This window comes from Cyanistes caeruleus, chromosome 3 (genome assembly GCF_971803275.1).
Source record: "Cyanistes caeruleus chromosome 3, bCyaCae1.hap1.1, whole genome shotgun sequence".
Taxonomy (NCBI): domain Eukaryota; kingdom Metazoa; phylum Chordata; class Aves; order Passeriformes; family Paridae; genus Cyanistes; species Cyanistes caeruleus.
Window position 1 is genome coordinate 37,503,189 of NC_141703.1, and position 19,193 is coordinate 37,522,381.

A 19,193-nucleotide genomic window follows, 5' to 3' on the forward strand; every position below is an offset into this window, starting at 1 on the left:
GATCTGTACTGTCATTTGAATATTTTCTTTCTAAATTTTCAGCAGCTACATCTTTTTCTTACAGCTGTTACAAGAGGTAAAAGCCCAAGTGAGTGGGTGTAATAATGCAAGAAAAACCAAATTGCTCAGAGCTGCAAAACTGAAATTCAGCAAGAGAGACAAAACCACAATATGACCATATGGAAACTACTATGTTTAAAATGTTTGTTTCTTTAATTCTAAGAGGAAAAAGGCAAAGATTTGTAGAAAACTTTGATGAAAATATAAAATAAGCAGCAAAGTAAGTCACTGTAATAGTAAACCTACATATACTTTATACAAAAAGAACCCTTCCTGAAAATGTTAGCACTTGAAAAACATATTGTTTAAGGAAAATTTAGCAAATACCATCAAGTTACTTAAATATACTGCTGCTCTTAGGTTGAAATACATAAAATCCAAGGAATGGATTGAACCTATACCATACATCCAAATTTATCTCTTAAATTAGTTTGATTATCATAATACCCTATAAGAGGCTGAAGAAGCCTACCAGCATAAGCAGATTCTCTCACATTCTTTAAAAGTGGAGCTCTTTCACCCACAAATATAACTGACCTTCTTGCCCCCTGCCTTTCAGAAACTACAGCTACAAATGCCATCTCTATTAGCAATATAATGCACTGAATGACAGTTTGATCCTTTATCTGAGTTATTAGAATAAAGAATAAGTGGTTATTAAAATTATGACTGACTTTAGGGGTCAGCAATACTTGACATTTATGTGAGACTTATTCTCAAAGAGCAGAAATAAACTCCGTGGGCAAATGCCAAATACAAGCTCACCCTCCACTGGTCATGGCTAATAACCTGCCCATCACACCAGAGGACAAAAGTGGCTGCACAATGGAGCAGCCAGTCACTAGAGATTTCCCAGGAAGCTTCACACAGCGGTGCTAGGCAGACTTGTGAGAAAGAGAGCTGATGTTACATTCCAGTACATATTAACAAGCTGTTGGGCCTGAAGTGCTGAATCCTGACTCCATTTGACAAACACTTCTCCTCTTGGAATTCAGCAGAAGCTCAGCAGGGGTCAGTCTGTGGCACAAACAGGAGGGCTAGACAGCAGGACAGATATTTAAAAGCAATCACACTTAACCACTTTGCTGTAGTCTTCCTCTTTAGCCTTCATCATTTTGGAGTTCACAAGGTCATTTCACTAATTATACAGCCAATCCATTTATCCATGAAACATTTGTAGACTGAGATGTCCTTCTGGATATAAGGATTACGGTTACAATTGCAGTAGATTTGATGATTGTGAGCAAGTAAGAGGAAAGCAGCAGAGAGAGGAAATCAAGCAATGGCATAGATCTCTGTTTGTTTCTTTATTCGCCTGAATTAAACTGTTTCTATTGCACAATGTGGAAAAAAAATATTTCCAAATATTTCCATTCTGCAGTCTGTTTTTCTACAGCTGTAATTATCTAAGGACATATGCAAAGTAACATTATGCATAAGAGTAATACTCTCTGTCAGCCAGTATCGAGTCTAATTTTCTAGCTATAGTGATTGATCCAGTAAAGGATTCTATCTACAAACTTTGTCACAGGAAATTTACCGGTGAGGACTAGATTTTCCTCTAATAACCTCCAACCCAAAATCCCACATGTGATTTCTCAGCAGGAGAGGTAAAAAAATAGACTTGACTATCTTGCTTTTCATTTTGCTTCTGGGCTAAGGCATGCTACTAATTGCTTTAGTTTTATCCTAGGGTCACCCTTTGTGTTTCACCAAGGATGCCCTAGAATATCCAGTTCACACTGAAAAAATTTGGCAGATCAGCCTCTCCTCTCTGCAACACTTCACCTCTAACACCAGGCACCAGTGTTCAGCTGGGACAAAAAAGTACATTCCACGTCACATTTACCACAGTTCTGCCCCAGACTTGTGTCAGAGTAAATAAGTAACATGCATCTGCCACAACCAAAGATAGAAATAATAATATGTTCAGGGAGTCAGCAGTAAGAAATAAAAAACTCCTTGAGAGAATACAGATAGGAGCTAAAAATTAAATACTGACAGTCCCCAGAGCCTCCACATTACTAGGGCAGTTGCCTGCTAGAGCAGAGACAACAAAGCTCTTCTCTAGCCTTGAAGGCCTCAAAATCAACTACAAACAGAATCAGAAAATATGGTGTGTGGAAAGAATTATTTTATTAATCTCCCCAAAAGAAAACTCTTGGATAGGACACTGAGAATTGGAGCATGCAGTACTGAGTGTCTAGGAGGAAAATATTTTGTTTGTACCAAAAACAAACAAATATCTAAGCCTATCCGTGCCTCAGCCACACCATGAAAGGCTGGTTTAGTTTTCTGCCTCCAGCCACCAGCAGTGCAAAGCTCCTCTCTTGATGGCCACTGTCCTTTTTCCACTGTTGTTCCCTCAGGTTCAGATAACTGTCTATTTTTGGAGGAGCAGACCTCCAGACCAAGAATTAAAAGTCTTTGTAAAGGGCAGCTGGTGATACATTGTATGCTTCTAATATGAGACCTTTGTTCAAGCAACAAAACATTTAACTCCCTCTTGCCTCATGTGCATGGCTGTGTGTTGAAGAAAACCTAAATATAAATAAAAAATTACAGCATAATTATTACATTAAGAGTAGCTAATATATTCTATCCCTTTATCTCAATAGTGTGTTTTCCAGGTTGTGAGGTTTTCTCAGCTCCTATTGAGAGTATTTAAAGGAAGGATTAACATGTTAGTGAGAATGAGGAAATATCAGATTTAACACCAAAACTTTTAAATACAAAGATTTATAGTCTAAAGTTTTAAATACTTGTTGGAATTTTAAAGATTCTGTTCAAAGCTGTAATTGAAAACTTTTGGAAATATTCATTATATGACCCATAACAATAATGGTAAGATTTGTAAAAGTTATTAGAGTTGTCAGCTTTCCACAATAAAAGTCAAGGCAATGTCACAGATGTAACTCTTCTGTGTAACACTACTGGCAAATTGAATTTAGGAATTTATAGGAATGCACTAGAATTTGATTATTTATTTTACCTATCTCTAGAAATGTCATTCAAGTGTCAGCAGCTACTAAAATGGAAATTATTAAAGAGAGAAAAAGCTGCAGAAGAGCTGAAAGTGTTACCTCCCTGTATCTCTCTTTCAGACCTTCAGTTTGGAAGGTCTGGCTTTCATCCTGCCTTTCCTCATTGCTTTATACAAGGCTATGTTCAAACTGGGAAAATTTGATACCATCTCTAAATCAAACAGTGTCTGAAATCTGTCCACAAATCGGTTCTCATTCTCCAACCTAAATTTCATGGCCCACAGAATAACAGTATCATTCTTGCACAAGTGATCAAAAGTTAGGAGGAGTTCATCCAGGAATGGATGGTGGTAAACTACATCAGCAGCCATAATGTAGTCAAAGTGACAGGAAGATCTAGGAAAGTTCTTTTCCAGATCAATTCCCCAAGACAACTCCTTAACACAAGGCTGGTGCTTGCACTTCTGCTTTGTATTTTGGAGAACGTTGTACTGAAGGTTTCCCAGTAGTTCTGGCAAATCTGTGGCAGTCACAAAGGCACCTGTGACACAGAGAAAACAAATATAATATTTGAATATACATCAAGACTTGAGTAAAAGCCTATTCACAAAAACCACTGCACAAGGAACTGATTTTATCAGGTAACTGTCACTGAGGGCAGTAAAAAATGTAGATGCTGCCAATAACTCTTACACATTGTGCTTAAAATAAATGTTTGCTCCCTCACAGTTCTACTCTACAGATTGCCACCTAAATGCAGCTGGTGGGGAGATATCAGATACTTCCTGTATCTTGATGTGGCTGACTAGGGATTGATGAATACCAATTACTGGATCCCAGAAGTCAGCATGAGATTTAAGCATTACCTCAGGTTCTTCCCTTCTCACACAAGAAGAAGCTTTTTCAGACTAACAAAAGCTAAAATTCTGTTAAAATGCAGAACACACTGACCTGGATTATTCTCGAAGATGAATAGGGTGCTATAAGAGAAAACACAACAATGTAGCAGAAAGATCAAGTTGCTGAAGGAAAATACTGAAACACAAATGGATAGAAGGTGACCTGGCATCCAAGAGCTGTTTGGTCAAAGGAAGGGGATGCACTGGTCATACCTACATCTGGCTCAATCTATTTGCCATTGACATCCTGCAAAACCACTAATTTCTTATTTTGATCCCCAGGTTAACACAGTTAATGACAACATGTCTACTGGGACTTCCTTTATTGTATCAATACACTCCCAGAAAAAAAAACAACAAAAAACAACAAAGCATGTTTCCAAACAAGCCTTTTAGAATTTACTGTTTCTTGCTCCTGGAAGCTTTCAAACAACACTCTCTTAGAAGAACCAAGCCACATCCTTCATCCTTCTCTGTTCATTGGAGAGGTGTTTCCAAGAGCATGAGAGAAATACCACATACTCACCCAGCAAACTGGCTACTATGGAGACCAAGCCAGTTCCAGCTCCAATTTCAATCACATTTTTGTCAACCAAATTGCATTGTTTAGAATTAGTTTCCAAAAAATAACACAGAACAAGAGCCTGTAGGGGAGGAAATCCATAAACATACTGAAAAAATTAATTAAATAAATCCCTTTACTAAATTTGAATTGTCTTTTAAAAGCATGCAAAAAAATTGTTGTGCATTCAAATGAGCAATAGTCGTTCAAGATCTATCCCTAGAGGACCACAGCTCACGTCTTTGGGCTCTATAGGTCACAAAATAAATGCTACAACATGCCTCCATATAGGTCTATGAATTATTACAGCCAGAAGGAGCAACTGCAATTTGATAATCTGTCACAACACATGACATGAGTTGTAAAATTCCAGTCATCAGTTCCTGCTTATAACTGAACTTACTTCTGGTTGAGATAAAATCTGTCCTTCACAAAAACATCTTGATATAAAACTGCTTGTGAGAGAAAATCCACCCTTAACAACCCTTGTTAAGTTCTTCCAATAGTCAATTATTTCTGACAATAATTAATTATTGTTAGGGTTCAAAAGGGACCAATAGATTTACCCCCTTTTCTTCTGGTTCAGATTATTTGCAGTTTCTATTTTCTTACCTTGTTAACCTTAAAAAACTTTAATGGTAAATATAGCCACAAAGAGCATCTACAACAGACTCCTTACACATAAACTGATTAAGAATCAGTTAATTTGAAAATTATTAGGAATCTTCTTCAGCTTTTCTGCCCTGTCTCACACTGACTAGTGAGTTTTAGTTCACGAAATAGAAATTGGTATTTTTATTTCTCTCATAAAGATAGTTTCCATATTTTCTTCCATATTTTTCTCAGACTTTAATAGCTGTATAGTCTGCATTGACAAATAGGATGATTGCCACATTCTCTCACAATACAGATGACCATTTGGAAAGGCAATTATTAGCAGCTTGCTCAGGGACAGCAAAACTAGTTTTACTTTTAACTAAGAATGAGAAGGAAAGGAACAGAAGCACTGTTGACCCAATGTTAACATGCTAGAAATTCAAACAAAGGTTTTGTTTTCTACCTCTTAATTCAGAGCATAGAAGAGAAGGAGAACTTACTTATATCACTTAATCAACAGCACTTTGATATAGAAATCAGCCTTTGAGAACCAGGAATAATTAAAGTCAGGTTCCTAAAGACTGGGTCTGATATTTGACATTATACTGACATTATTTTGACCTTATATTTGGATTTCCTCCTAGTTACATTAATTCCCATAATTCCTTCCCTCAGGGTTTTGCCATATTCTGTTGTAGAAACTGGCTGGCATAATCAAAGTTTCTGAGAAATTTTCAGAGAAATTTTGAAATCTGCATTCCTTCCCATGAAACATGCAGAAAATTTACTTTCCTTAAAGTTTCCACACTCTCAATAAATTTGGCTGACATTTTTCAGAAGATTTCAAGTACAGCTAGATGGAAGTGGAAGGAAGAACATTAAGAGACAGAGATTGAATGGTTGTCTTCCTTCCACAACAAAATTGGCCAAGCCCTTACAGATAAAAAAATATGTTTTTCAGAGAAGTCTATGATTTTGTGCAAGTAAATGGTAGTCAGCCAAACTCTCCATGAAGACATGCACTGAGGTCACTAAAACATATAGTACAGGTGACTGGTCCAGGGTTTCTAAAACCAGGAACATCATTTGGACTTCAAAACAAAAGAGTAGGACAATTAGCCCCAGCTGAACTATGTTCATACTTCTAAAAACCAGTATGATCCCAGGAGGCTGAGGCAGTTGGGAAAGAAATGGAGCATCCTGGGTCTCTCCTATAGGGACACAAATTTCATCATGCATCGTGGCACCTCCCTGGAGATTTCTTTCAGCCTTACTATTATTCAATTCTTCAATTAATTATTTCAAAACGGTAAGATTGCTACATTGTACAGATTCAAAATTTGAAGAAGACTCCTTATACCGTGAATGTGATGATGATTCTTATATCAAGAGCCAAAGACAATGGTTCTCTCCAACTAGATTTCTAGCTGTTTAAGAAACTGAAAGCTCCAGCTGAACATTTTCCCATGTCTATGTATCAACAAGGTGTATTTGTTCCTTACATGAGTAGGTTGAGTAGCTTCTGTGAGTGCTAACACCTTGTGAGCTCGTATCACAGTTGTTTTCGCAACCTGGATCTGCCTGCTACACAGCCATCTGTATTTATAAAATGTACAGAAACGCAATCATCATAAAACTGCCATATTTCTTTCAAAATATGCTTGTAATTGGCTAATAGGATTAAAAGCTACTGGCAAGCGAGGCGGGGACACAAGTCATACACCTTTCGTGACTGGGGCATGCACAAGGAATAACAAGTAAGCTTTGAGAAACATGAATCCACACAAAACCAGGTTAAATTCAGGTTTGGGACTTGCAGAACAGAGACAGAGAAGCACAGAATTATTTACTTGGGTTTATAGCATATAAAAAAGCATATTTATTATACAAAACAAATTTTTAAATGTTAGACAGCTCCAAAAATTAAAAACAACAATACTACAAAAATATTGTACCGATGGCCAGACGACTGCCCCGTAACAATCAGTGGCTTCTGTAATTCTTATCTCATGGCCAGCAAAGTGAAAGCCTTCCCAGGTCTTATAAGCTATAACATCAGGAAAAAAACGCCTCCCCATGATTTCTGCAACTATCTGTTCATCTTCTTTTTCCCCTGCAAGCAAAAGTATAAGAGGTCAAAGAGGCTGAGTGGACTGATAATGAAACTACGAATTCATATTGAAAAGCTGATTTGGAAGCAAGAATATAAACTACATCTGTGAATAAAACACTTTTCACCATTAATAGTTAGCATGGTACACTATTAGAATTCTCCTGAATTCTAATTGAAATTTTCAGTGTGTGACTAAATAACTTCTTTCGTGTTTCGCTGAAGCAGCCAAATTCATAAAAAGTAAAGAAGGGGAATGTTAGCATACATTGTTTTCAATTTCAGCAACCCAAAGGAAATCTTTAAACTTCTTTTTCCCTCCAAGAACAGCTGCCCTAGTGTAGACACTCACAGTCTTAAGCACCTGGATTTTTCATTGTTTTGCATGTCCTTTTACTGTTCACTTTCCCCATATTATGGTTCTTTTTGACACTAAACAAAAGGAACCAGAATATCATTTATAAGTCTGTCACAAAACTTGTGAAACAGATCCTAGCAACACAAATTATGACAGACAGGAGTGAAAGCACTTGTGTTGTCAGGAAAGCTTATCCACCCACCCCAACAGAGCCCTGTCAGAGGGATTCTTTCCAGTTGGCTTGATATCCTGAATGCCATCCCTGTTGCTAAGCAAAGAATATTTATGATAGCTAACAAAATCCGGGATAACTGTTCAACAGAAGAGTATTTATTCCTTTTTAGCGGAATACCAAGCTAGTTTCAGTTTTGCCACCATCACACAAAACTGCACCACAATGTCAGGAAAAAAATATGTAAGAGAAGCTGCCTAGAACATTTGCTTAGCAAAGTCTAGATTCATTCCAAATTTTTGCTGGAATTTTTCTTTCATTGCCAGCTGTGGTCTGTTGGCAAACCAGTGAAAGAAAAAGATGTTTACAAGGTACACCTTCTAGAAAGCATGCTAGAGATTTAGGTAACTCAGTTACTGCCTTGTCCAAAGCAGAGTTTCTGTATCAAGCCTGCAGCTCCCATCAAAATCAAAGATATTAATTTTGGGATCTGCTAGCTGTTGAAAATGAAACCATTTATGCTTCCGTCAACATAGAACACTTTGTTTTACTGAAGATTCTTCACATTGTCTTCCCCCTCTAATCATTGCAGTCACAGGACATAGCAACCCAAAGTGTTGTCATTTGTTTTGCCATATGCTTCAGTATTTTTATTGTGATAACTTATGAACAAAATCTCTTTTTCTTCCTTGTGATACAAGGCCCAAAGAACAAAAGCAGGGGTGAACAAAGAAAAAGATGATACCAAACAAAAATACATTAGGAAGCTGCTCAGGCTCATTAGCCAGGGCTTTAAGCTTGTAACTCAAATTTCAGCGTCACAGGAAACTAGAGAATAGCAGCAAACAAGGAAGAAAAACCAAAAATATTTGATTTTGATATGTTGACACTAAGACACAAAAACCCAACAAAAACTGATTAACCAACCACAGTACATGTAGAATTTATTGCAGGGAGGGAAGAACCCTAATCATGGGATACAGCAAAATTAAAAATAATACCATGCATATATTACTGGAAAAATAAAGTTTTCATATATTTTAGAAATGTAACTAAAATAAAATGCTCAACATTGAAATGATGGTATTTTAAGATATTGGAAAACAAGCAGTATGTGTCAGCCTCTTCAAGCCTCTAACATTAAGCTGGGAGAAAACACATGCATCACTGTGCCTGTAATCAGGGAGCTCTTGACAAACATGAGCTAAGTGCCAGGGAAATGCCGCTTCAGGGCAAAATTAATCTTTTTCTTATGAAAGAAGTAATAAAAAGCTGTCTTATTACACATATCATAAGTGTATTTAATAGATCATCCTGTTTCCAAGCATACGAGATGTAGCCTGCTTTTAATCTTCTCCAATTGCTTAGAGCAGTTTGATCTTGTTCTGTGATCATTACTAGCTGTGGAAGTAAAAGCTATTCTTTCTATTACCTTTCAATTACAACCATTTTTCTTGATCCTTCCTCCCTTGACATCTGTTTTGGATCCAATTTTGTTGAGAAGCTGGTAACTTACTAGGTCTTAACTTATAAAGCTCCTGCAAGAAGATCTATAAAACTTTAGCAGTATTACAGCTACTCCTCTAGCACTCAGTAAACACTTCCCACCTATTCCCTACAGGCTCAGCAAACTTTCTACTTCAGGTTTGCATAGCACCTACACTAATAGAGTTTTTAACCCACTGCTCTCTTCCTGAACACTACTTGTAGCCCTGAAAGCAGAATCCAGAACCTGCTGAACAATAACAGCACTTGAATTTTTTCCCATTTTATTCTTTTGGTAATCTTCCAGGTGGCTTATCTGGAAAAGCTTACATGTTTTAGTCTTTTTTCTATTTCCCTTTACTATTTCTATTTCCTACTACTGGGAAGAACCAAAAATAGCATCTGTTTCGTCAGAGTTATCATATGTTAGACAAGGGCCAAAGGAGAAACTTTATCAGCACCAGGATGCTTATGATCCTGACAGAGTGCTGACAAAATAAGGACTGCAGAGTTTTAGTCAGATTCACTTATTTCATACACATTTCCCTTTGAACAGCAAAAAACACTCCTCTGTTTGCTGCTTTTTATCTTTCACAACAACTCCTTGTGGGAATGCACAAAAGGAAATAAATTAATTTTTCTCTAACTGCCCTCAAAGTAGTGAGAATAGAAAAATAAAGAACTAGTGGGAAATCTTTTAAGTGACACAAAAATTGTTGTAAGAGTAAGTAAAATCCAAGTGGGATGAACTCTTTTAATACCTGAAAACTTTAAGAAAATTCTACTTTCATCAAGCTAGTTCCTTGATAACAGGTGTGAAAAGCTGAAACAGGGTTATTCTCCTGGAAGTGTTTACCTCTGTGTTAGTGAATATTCTCTTGTTCACAAGAAAAAAATCCTGAAATTATGAGTCAATGAATGGACTTTAATGACATTTTAAGACAAAAAGAGATGACTCATCAATAGAATAGGGTAGGATAAGAGAAGAGGAGGCTTGACTGACCTGTCTATCAGCTCTTGTAAGAATGGAAGTGCATAGTGGGCATTTCCAGCAATATACTGGAGCACAGGTACTGAACCATTAGAACTCAAGTCTGCCAGGATTGGCTCCTCCCTTCTTCACAGAGCCAGAAGAAGACAAACACACAGGTTCTGTTTGACCAGATAGGTTTGTCCTCACCCCTCTTCTGTGACGTGGAGAAGCATGGAAGTGGTATACACACAGATTTTTTTCAGCCTATTAATCTATTTGCATGAGCAAACACAGAAACCACCAGAGTCTCTAGTGCCAGAACCTTATTTACAGTAAGATGAGGCAGTTTGATCCTGTTGAGGTAACATACAGAATTTGAGATAATTTTTTTAATGAAACAGAGCAAACTCCTTTGTCTTGAACTTGTGTACAAAAAGTTACCATCTATAGACACCCCAAATTCTTTGAGAATACCTGTAAATTTCTTAACGCTTTTTGCCTAATAAATTAATTACTTACAGTGTTCTTTGGAATATTTTAGATAAAGCATTGTTTATTATAGAAGTCTACCATCTTTGGAGCATGTTCCATGAGCTCCCTTGTTGACATATACTCACTGAATCAACTATGTCAAATTAGCATAAACATCATTCTCAAAGGCAAAGCAACTGAAATGCAGACAAAGTTCTCCAAACAGATGTACAAATCATGTGGAAGACTGGAGTTGTGAAGTCAGTGGCAGGTTAGGTAGAGAAATGTGTGTCAAGCTGCAAAATCCTGTGTAGGGAATCAGAGGATTTTGCTGACACATTCACACGTCATGTTAAGCAATGTTAAACGTTAAAACGTTATATGAGAACAAAACCTAAAGAAAATTGTGTGAGTTCTGCTAAGAGAAAGGTGGAGAAGTCCTTCAAGTAGGGAAGGGAAGGTAGAAGGAAAATAACAGAAAATAGACCAGATCAGAATGGAACAAATTTCACAACAAACTGCAGCAACTTTTTCTATAAAAATGAAGGCAATCCTTATGTGCACAATTTTCCTTAGAGTGAGTAGAAATATTGCTTGTTTAGAAACAAGCTACATGATCAGATATTTATACCACTTGTCACATAAAATCATGCCTGGAAGCATACAGCTGCATCAGAAATGGTAAACTAAAAATTCAGTTGGGTGTCTTCCATCAACTAAAAGCAGATGTTAAATCCCTCACTGCAACCCTAGTGATACTGCCTACAATATTGAATTCTCCACTGAATGAAAAGGGAATAGAGACAGGCATTTCAAAACAACATTTAGAATGCAAAAAAAGCATCAAGGACAAGGGGACAAAATCAAAATCATATTTTAAAAAAATTACCACTATCTAGATACTATAGAACTAAACCTGTTCTAGTTTAGTCTGAACTAAAACATAGCTATAAAAATAGAAGGACTCTTTCACCACGAAAGCTGTGAAGAATATACTAGCACTCCATATCTCCATTTTCAGAATCATTCACAAAAAACACATAGAGCAACAAAACATATTCCAAGTACTTTGCTAGTAGCTTAGAAGAAGCATTCATTCAGAAAAAAAAAAAAAAAAAAAACCAGCCATTGATTCATAGGAGCAGCCTACAGGGAGGAAAAAAAACCAGTCTCTTTCAAATGTTGGCCTGACTCTGCTTTATCTCAGGAGGTCAAATGGTGTCACAGCCCAATGTCATAAGGAAATAAGATCCAGTCATCTTCTGCTTCTCTCCTGCTTTGATGGATTTTCTCCAACTGGCAAAAGGAATGAAATCTAAAACTTCAGCATGAACTTGACCTGACAAAGTTCAGCCCTACAGCAACATATTCTCCCATCTTCAGAAGCAGTATACTCTCACCTGGAGGGTTTAGATTTAAAGTTTACCATTTAGACTTGTCCTTACAAATATTTTAACACCATGCATCAACAGCTGTGAAGATGGCTGCTCTATGACTTCTCAACAATTGCCTCCTCAGAGGAGGACTACCAGTGCTGATATTGCTGAGTAACACTGGAGTGTTTCCAAGAGATTCCAAGAATTCATAATATCCAGGACTCTTCAGATCACCCCCACTCTGGACACACAGGAGTGGTGTCATCCAAACAAAGTATTTAAGTTGTATTTTATTTATATAATTTAGAAATAATATATAAAATATATATTGCTTATATTAAATATATATATTATAGCTATCTATATATCCCAAAGTCAGGGGGATACCTGAAAACTGGTCAGTAAGGGAACAAACCTACAACCAGTTCTGTGACTGCAAGAGATGACTGGAGAAGAGTTACACTACTCCAGTGACAGAAATCATCCCAAGGTATCCCAATAAACCCCTACGTGTATTTCCAATGGCTCACACCAAGTTTATCCTAAACTACATACAGGTCACAATAATAGGGGGACTCCAGAGTCTCAGAATTTTTACTGAGCTACTGACATGTCAGGATCAGAGCCCTAGTCCTACAAGCACTACAGATGGCTCCGTGGAAACATACACTACCCTGAATCACAACATAGTCCCTAAATTTCAGGTAGCATCACTTTAGTACCTTTATTTCAATTCCACTTATTTCTTATTTATTTCTTATTTATTTCTTCTTATTTTATTCCATTTCAGCCTAAGGACCCTCACAAGAAGGTGTTAGGGTGAAAGCTAATCCTGTTCTTGACTTCACAAAGTCAAATGTAACCTACACCTTTCTAAGAATATAAAGCAAAGTACCATTCCAGCATGTCTAAACTGCACAGTTCATTTTTCCTTACTTCATCCCTACCTACCAAAAGAGATATCATCATGTAAGGCATTCCACTACATTCATCACAATCTCAGTCTGCTGAAGTGATGGCAATGAAGGTGTGTGCAATATTGATTAATCTGAGATATCATGTCAGGGTAACAAAATGCTTGAAACTTTATACTTTGATATGCAGAAATACAAAACTGCCTCCCACAGGCAGTGTCTTCTCAGCCAAGAGACAAGATGCACTTAACCCAGAGCATGAGGACACAAGAACAGGAGAAGGGTTTGCTCACAGTATCCAGTCTATGTATTTACCCAGGCTTGAGAGGTGTGTTTCCAGCTTCAAATTTACACCACTGATATCCCAGCCCTACAAGTCAAAGGTCATCTAAAAACCATTAAATGGATGAAAAAGAAGTACTGTAGTCATTTTATCTCATGAACACATAACGAATTCAAGTTTGCCAAGTACCTCATCATGTCTGTCTGTCATTGAAAATATCTCCAAGTCTAGGCTCAGAAGCTACTTAATTTCTAATAATAACTACATTATTTCCCTTTGACTACAAAGCAGGCTCTGTTCTTAAATTAGATGGTCTATTATACATTATAAAAAGCAGCTAACTTCCTGACAGATAGGAAGACACCCCAAAAAAATGCTGTCAGTATTCACCTACCAATAATTCTAAAATATTCCTTTGCATAAGGGACCTGAAAGTAAGCTAACAGCACCAACCCATGAAGTCATACCACTTTTCTCATGGGACAATTGAGATATATTATTTATTGTCAAAATGCAGCTACTGCAAAGGCTAAAGAAGTGAAAATAGGAAAGTTGGACACATGACTGAGAGGGAAGAATGAGTTACAGACTTCCCTAAAAAGGTAATGTATGCTTTGATTATGTGAGTGTTGCCTCCAACTTCTGTTCTATCCATACACAAGAAGTTTTCACTTGAGTTTAGCAATGTCTTAAGCAAAGACAGTGTCTACTAATTGAGGGGAAAGAGAACAGAGAAGTGTTAAATTAAGGTGGGCCATCAGGAAACCAGGATTGCAGGAATGATGCTAGAAGGATAACAAGCAAGGAAAAATCCAACTGCAAATTGGGCACTCAGTTGTGAAGAGGCAGAGTTGGGGCACATACTCAGGTCCCAGAATGTTTTCCACATTTTACAGCAAAGTCTTTGGAGTCAGTGAAAAAGTCTGTGTGGAAGAAAATGGGAGAGATAAGAAGTATCTTTAAAAGTAACCCAGGAAATATGAATGAGATGCTGCATCACTACCTCTTCCCAGTTGAATTATCTTAAATTGTAAGTTACAGGGTTAGGATGCTTTTCTCTTTGCTCAATTCCAAGTATGCCCCATTTAAGGCACCGCTCTGGACTTCACCAAGATGCTTGAAATGATGGCAGGAATTGCCATCAATTAGGACATCTGTTAGGCAAGGCAAGTAGGAGTGTGTGACTTCTAAAATGTCAGGAGTTACGAGAAGGTTACTAGGTCAGCATTTTCTCAGATATTTATGGATTAAAAACTGAGCTGTGGCCAAGTGAAATGAGACGTTGGACTGTCAAGGACAAGTGCACCTTGCAAACTTGTTCTTCTCCTTTTGTCTCAGAGATAAAAGTATTCTGGTGTGAATTTACATAATGCAGCTAGGGTAAAGTAATTTAGTATCCCAAGAAATTAAGACAGGAGTGGTAGCATCTGGTCTCAGAAACATTTAGCCAAGGAGAGTTAAAGCTAATATGAGAAGTTATGCAAAAAAAAAAGATAGAGAGACATCTAACAATGCAGGTGTGGAGAACTGATTGTTTAAAGCCACAAAAGAAATTATCAGACTGGGTGAGGACTGAGCTGTACAAAAATAAGGAGTTTTAAACTGGAGAATGTATGACAAGTAAATTAATAAGCAAAAGGGAAGGCACCAAACATAAAGAGCTCTGACTGTGAGAATGGTGCAACACTGGAAGAGGTTGCCCAGAGAAACTCCATCCCTAGGAGTGTTCAAGGCCAGGCTGGATAAGGCTTTGAGCAACCTGGTCTAGTGGAAAGTGTCCCTGCCCATGACAGGGGGTTTAGAACTAGATTGTTTTTAAGGTCCTTTCTAGCCCAAACCATTTTGTGAGTCTATGATTCTATGACTGAAACTTGCAAAGAAACCAAACTAGAATAAGAACCCTGGGAGACAGATACTGAGACTGGGTGAAATAATGGTGAAATTATGAAATAGAAATGGAGAAAGCAGTAAAGGATGAGAACAAGGAAGGCACAGTCTCTGAGTAATTGAGCAAGCAAATCTCCATGCATCAGGTTCAGCATCCTTCCACCTCCAGACCCTGGCAAAGAATTTGAAATGGCAAAGTGTGTAAAGATATCCAATTTTCCATTCATGTCTCCTCATTCTCTTAGACTAATGTTTATAGACATGGAAGAGAACTACCTGTGACTACACAGACCACAACTCAACTGAGAGTTTAAATAAAAATATTATGAAAATAATTAAGATAATTTTTTAAATCTCCTCCTTTTCCTCTCAGCTGTAGAATATAACTAGACCCCATCATAAAACATATGCACTTGTCCTAATACCTTGCCTACTCCTGGTGACCACTAAGAAGAGGATTATTTACAAAGCTTTAGAATCCTCAAAGATGTACAGCCATGAAAGTACTTAACAAGGAAACACTGCCAACAGCCGCTGAAGGTGTTTGAAAGTACGGTCTGAGGCTGTCTAGACAGAAATCAAACTTGTAATGACCAATTCTCCTCCTGTCTCAACTGACAGCCTGTAAACAAACCTCTCTGAAGAGCTTTATCATGGTCACAGCTTCATTCCTTGGAACCAGACACAGTCAAGTAACTGGAGGACAGATGCCAGGCACCAGCAGGAAACTGCCATGACAAGAGTATGCAGGTATAACTCACTAGAAATACCAGGTGCATTGCTAGCATACTACAACAGTGATCTCTGCTGCATTTTCCTTACAAATGCCATAAATATCGTTCTTCAGAAAAAAATTAATTAGAAGATAGTTCACTGGCAGCCAGACATTTTGTTCCTTATATTTTATAATATTTTTAAGTGTAACAAGGAAACAGAGTGAAATAAAAAACATTTTACCTTTTTGTCTTTCAAATTCTCTGACCCATTGATTTTGTAGATGATTATGCTGTGATGATGTCAAATCCATACTATGCCACAAACCCTAGGACAGAGAAACACAAGTCTGTCTCAATAAAATGACTACTTCTTTCACACATAAGCTTCATTTTAAAAAAAAAATTACATGTGTTACACTACAATTTACTTCTATTGATAATAAAGACATGAAGATATGTAAGTATCTATATTAAATGCATAAAAGTATAAGACACAGCAAACTAATTCAACTGTTATATTCTCACAGAGGAAAAAGAACAGATTAAAAAATTAAAAAAAAACAAGAAATCAAACAAAAGCTTTGATTAATGTTTAGAACTATTTTATGGAATTTTAAAGTTAGAATCAATTAAAATCAGATTTGGTAGTCTTATAAAGGATTGAGAGGAAAGGTAGAAACAAAGCCCTGAAAGAGAAGAAAAATTGCACAAATATGATCTAATCTTCTTTGAATTAATTGGCTTGGAAGGGAAGGAAACAATCTAATAATAAAAGCTGCACATGAGAATAAGGGAGCAGAATCTTCTAATAACATACTGCACAGAAAGCATACGTGCCTACATGAACACACAAAGAACATGCTGGACAAAAAAGTAGTAAGAAAAGTTGGACAAAGGACAATAAAATTTTCAGCTGTCTGTAGAAAAACAGGCAGACAACCAATAGTCCCCAGATCTTAATAATTTACAATCAGAAAGAACACTGAGTTCACAGGAAAAACAAAACTAAAAAAAAAAAATCAACAAAAAAAATTTAATAAACAAACAAACAAAAAAGCACCACACAGTGCTTTGGTTATTTTGGTTATTTTTGATACTTTGATATGATTTTTAACTCTCCACTCTTATGTGGAAATTTGGCTGATTTTTGCCACGATGGTTACAGGCAGTGAACCGTTGATTATCTACAGAATGTCTAAACACTTGCAATAGGGATGCAATTAAATCATGCAAAGACTATAAGAGTATCTCCCCACAGTAGGAACAAACAATAAAAAGAAAGAAAAAAAGAAAGGGCAATCAAAATAAAAATATATTCTGAATATTCTGAATATCAAATCCTCCTCACAGTGCAATGTCTTTGGCAGGTTTTTCCCTCAAGACTTCTGGATAAAGAAGACAGTAGGGAACAGGCCTCTCCTGATTGAGAGGATGCACCTTACTCTCTTGACTTCACACTACAAAAGGCACACAGGTTTAATGTTTGATTTTACTACTACAATACCAGCAGCCATTATCCTTTTTGAAGGAGAAAATAACTTAGGGGCTTTCTACATGTCACCATAGCACAAAGAACAAAAATATTGCCATTATATTTATGTCTATACATGAACTTAGCAATAGCAACATCATTAGAGAGGCAACAGAAAAGAGACTCAGTGGGAATCAAAGTCTTCATACAACTCTTCAGAATAACAAGTAGCATAAGAAACTACAGGGATATTAAGCAGAAAATGTTACACACATTCACCAGCTTGTTGTCTACATCAGAAGTATTAAAAATGACACATTTTCTTCCCATTAGAAGACAAAATAAAAGGTAAAATCACCCTACAGGACAAAGCCTTTGTATTTTGTGGTCCTCTACATTTTTTATGTCATTCTAAAAATATCCTGAGGTGCACTGGACTACACAGCAACTTAAAATAGTCCAACAGGGGCATTCAGGAGTGCTACCAGCCGCTAAACAGAGCAGAACAGCTCAGTCACACTGTTTAAAGCGAATGATACAAACTAATTTAGCACAAAAGACAGAGACAAGTGAAACACGAGTGGCATCCACCGCGCTTCGGTCAATGTTACCTGAATCTCTCACAGCTCTCCAGAGATGGTGCTCCAGCAGCCAAGTCCCTGTCCTGCCGGTGGCTTCCCCCGCAGACAAACGCGTGTCCCGCAGCCCGTGGCACACATTGCCAACATCCCCACACCGGCAGCGATCACAAATCCCGACAGCGACCACAAATCCCGACAGCGATCACAAATCCCGACAGCTGCAGCCCGAGCACAAAGAGGGCACCACACAGCCCTTACGTAAGGGAGCAATTTTGTAACAGCAGGAGGCAGCCCCTCCAGGGAGCTCCAACCACAAAGTAACCAACTTGGGGGTACTGTTTACAAAATAAATACTGGCAGGGTATCAGCAACTCCTCCCTGGGACTAAAAAGTAACCCAAGGGCACAGTCATTCTTCAGAGCCAAAAGGGACTTCCAAGAGAAAAGTTTACCACGGGTGCTTTTGCAGCTGAGGTATAGGAATGCAGAACTGCATCAAGGTATGCAACCCCCAAAATCCTGACCCCCACGACACAGCTGTCACCCTGCATAAATCTAAACATACCCAAGATGTCCATTCACTCCACCGATTGCAAACACTGTCACAGGACCAAATACAGGTATCTAAGACATCTCTTTTTTGGGCTGTAATCAATTCAGGAGAGGAGCCATCTCTCACTTCAGAAAAATCAGACTTCAGGTTTCTAGGTGTTATCAAAAAATAATAAATTATTGTACCAAAATGCTAAACAAGCCCTATGGAGAAATGAGAGTCTCTGTACCATAGTTAGCAGAAGAAATTAAGGGGAGCTCTTCTACACTTACAAACAACTCACCAGGACCTGACACACACTTTTAATGTAAAATTCAGCAATGCTAATGAGTGATTTATAAAGTAGTGTCTGGACAGACTGTGAATTTGCTTAAAATGTTACAATCTTTCAGAAAAGTAGTATCAAAAGGGATGACTTTTGCACAGTATAACTATACATGAAGCATTAGATGCCTTGCAATTGTAAGGGCCAAATCCCACCCAGTTCACCTCAGCCCCTCACCCATTTAGGGGAGGATAATGTCTCATCCAAAACTTTCAAATAATGAAACAATGAGAAATGCAGTAGAAATATCAAACTAGGGAAAAAAAAAAAAAACACAAGAAGGACAAAAATGTAAGGTAAGAACACAAGACAGAATTCTGTGCTTTTCCTCAATACACAGGAGCTGGAAATAAATTCTACATTCAGAGAAGAGAGGTGTGCCAAAAGTCCAAACTTCACATAGCCCTACACAAATTA

General features: G+C 37.5%; 1 protein-coding gene across 1 annotated transcript; it reads right to left on the reverse strand.

Annotated features, from left to right (window-relative positions):
• Positions 1-187: 187 nt before the first annotated feature.
• On the reverse strand, positions 188-18,181 carry LOC111945459 (methyltransferase-like protein 21E). The gene is made up of 5 exons (XM_086880739.1): positions 17,930-18,181; positions 16,089-16,173; positions 7,058-7,215; positions 4,470-4,587; positions 188-3,585 (listed from the first exon to the last, which is right to left on the reverse strand). The coding sequence occupies exons 2-5, from the start codon at positions 16,156-16,158 to the stop codon at positions 3,161-3,163; spliced, it is 771 nt and encodes a 256-aa protein (XP_086736865.1). The 5' UTR covers positions 16,159-16,173; positions 17,930-18,181; the 3' UTR covers positions 188-3,160.
• Positions 18,182-19,193: the final 1,012 nt, after the last annotated feature.

Bases quoted from the DNA above. Each gene is read 5' to 3' on its own strand.
- LOC111945459 (XM_086880739.1), bottom strand. From the start codon at position 16,158: ATGGATTTGACATCATCACAGCATAATCATCTACAAAATCAATGGGTC. The intron at 4,588-7,057 runs GTACAATATTTT...CCTCCCCTACAG, and splicing joins GGGCAGTCGTCTGGCCATCG to GCTCTTGTTCTGTGTTATTT. The intron at 3,586-4,469 runs GTGAGTATGTGG...TCTGTGTCACAG, and splicing joins CATAGTAGCCAGTTTGCTGG to GTGCCTTTGTGACTGCCACA.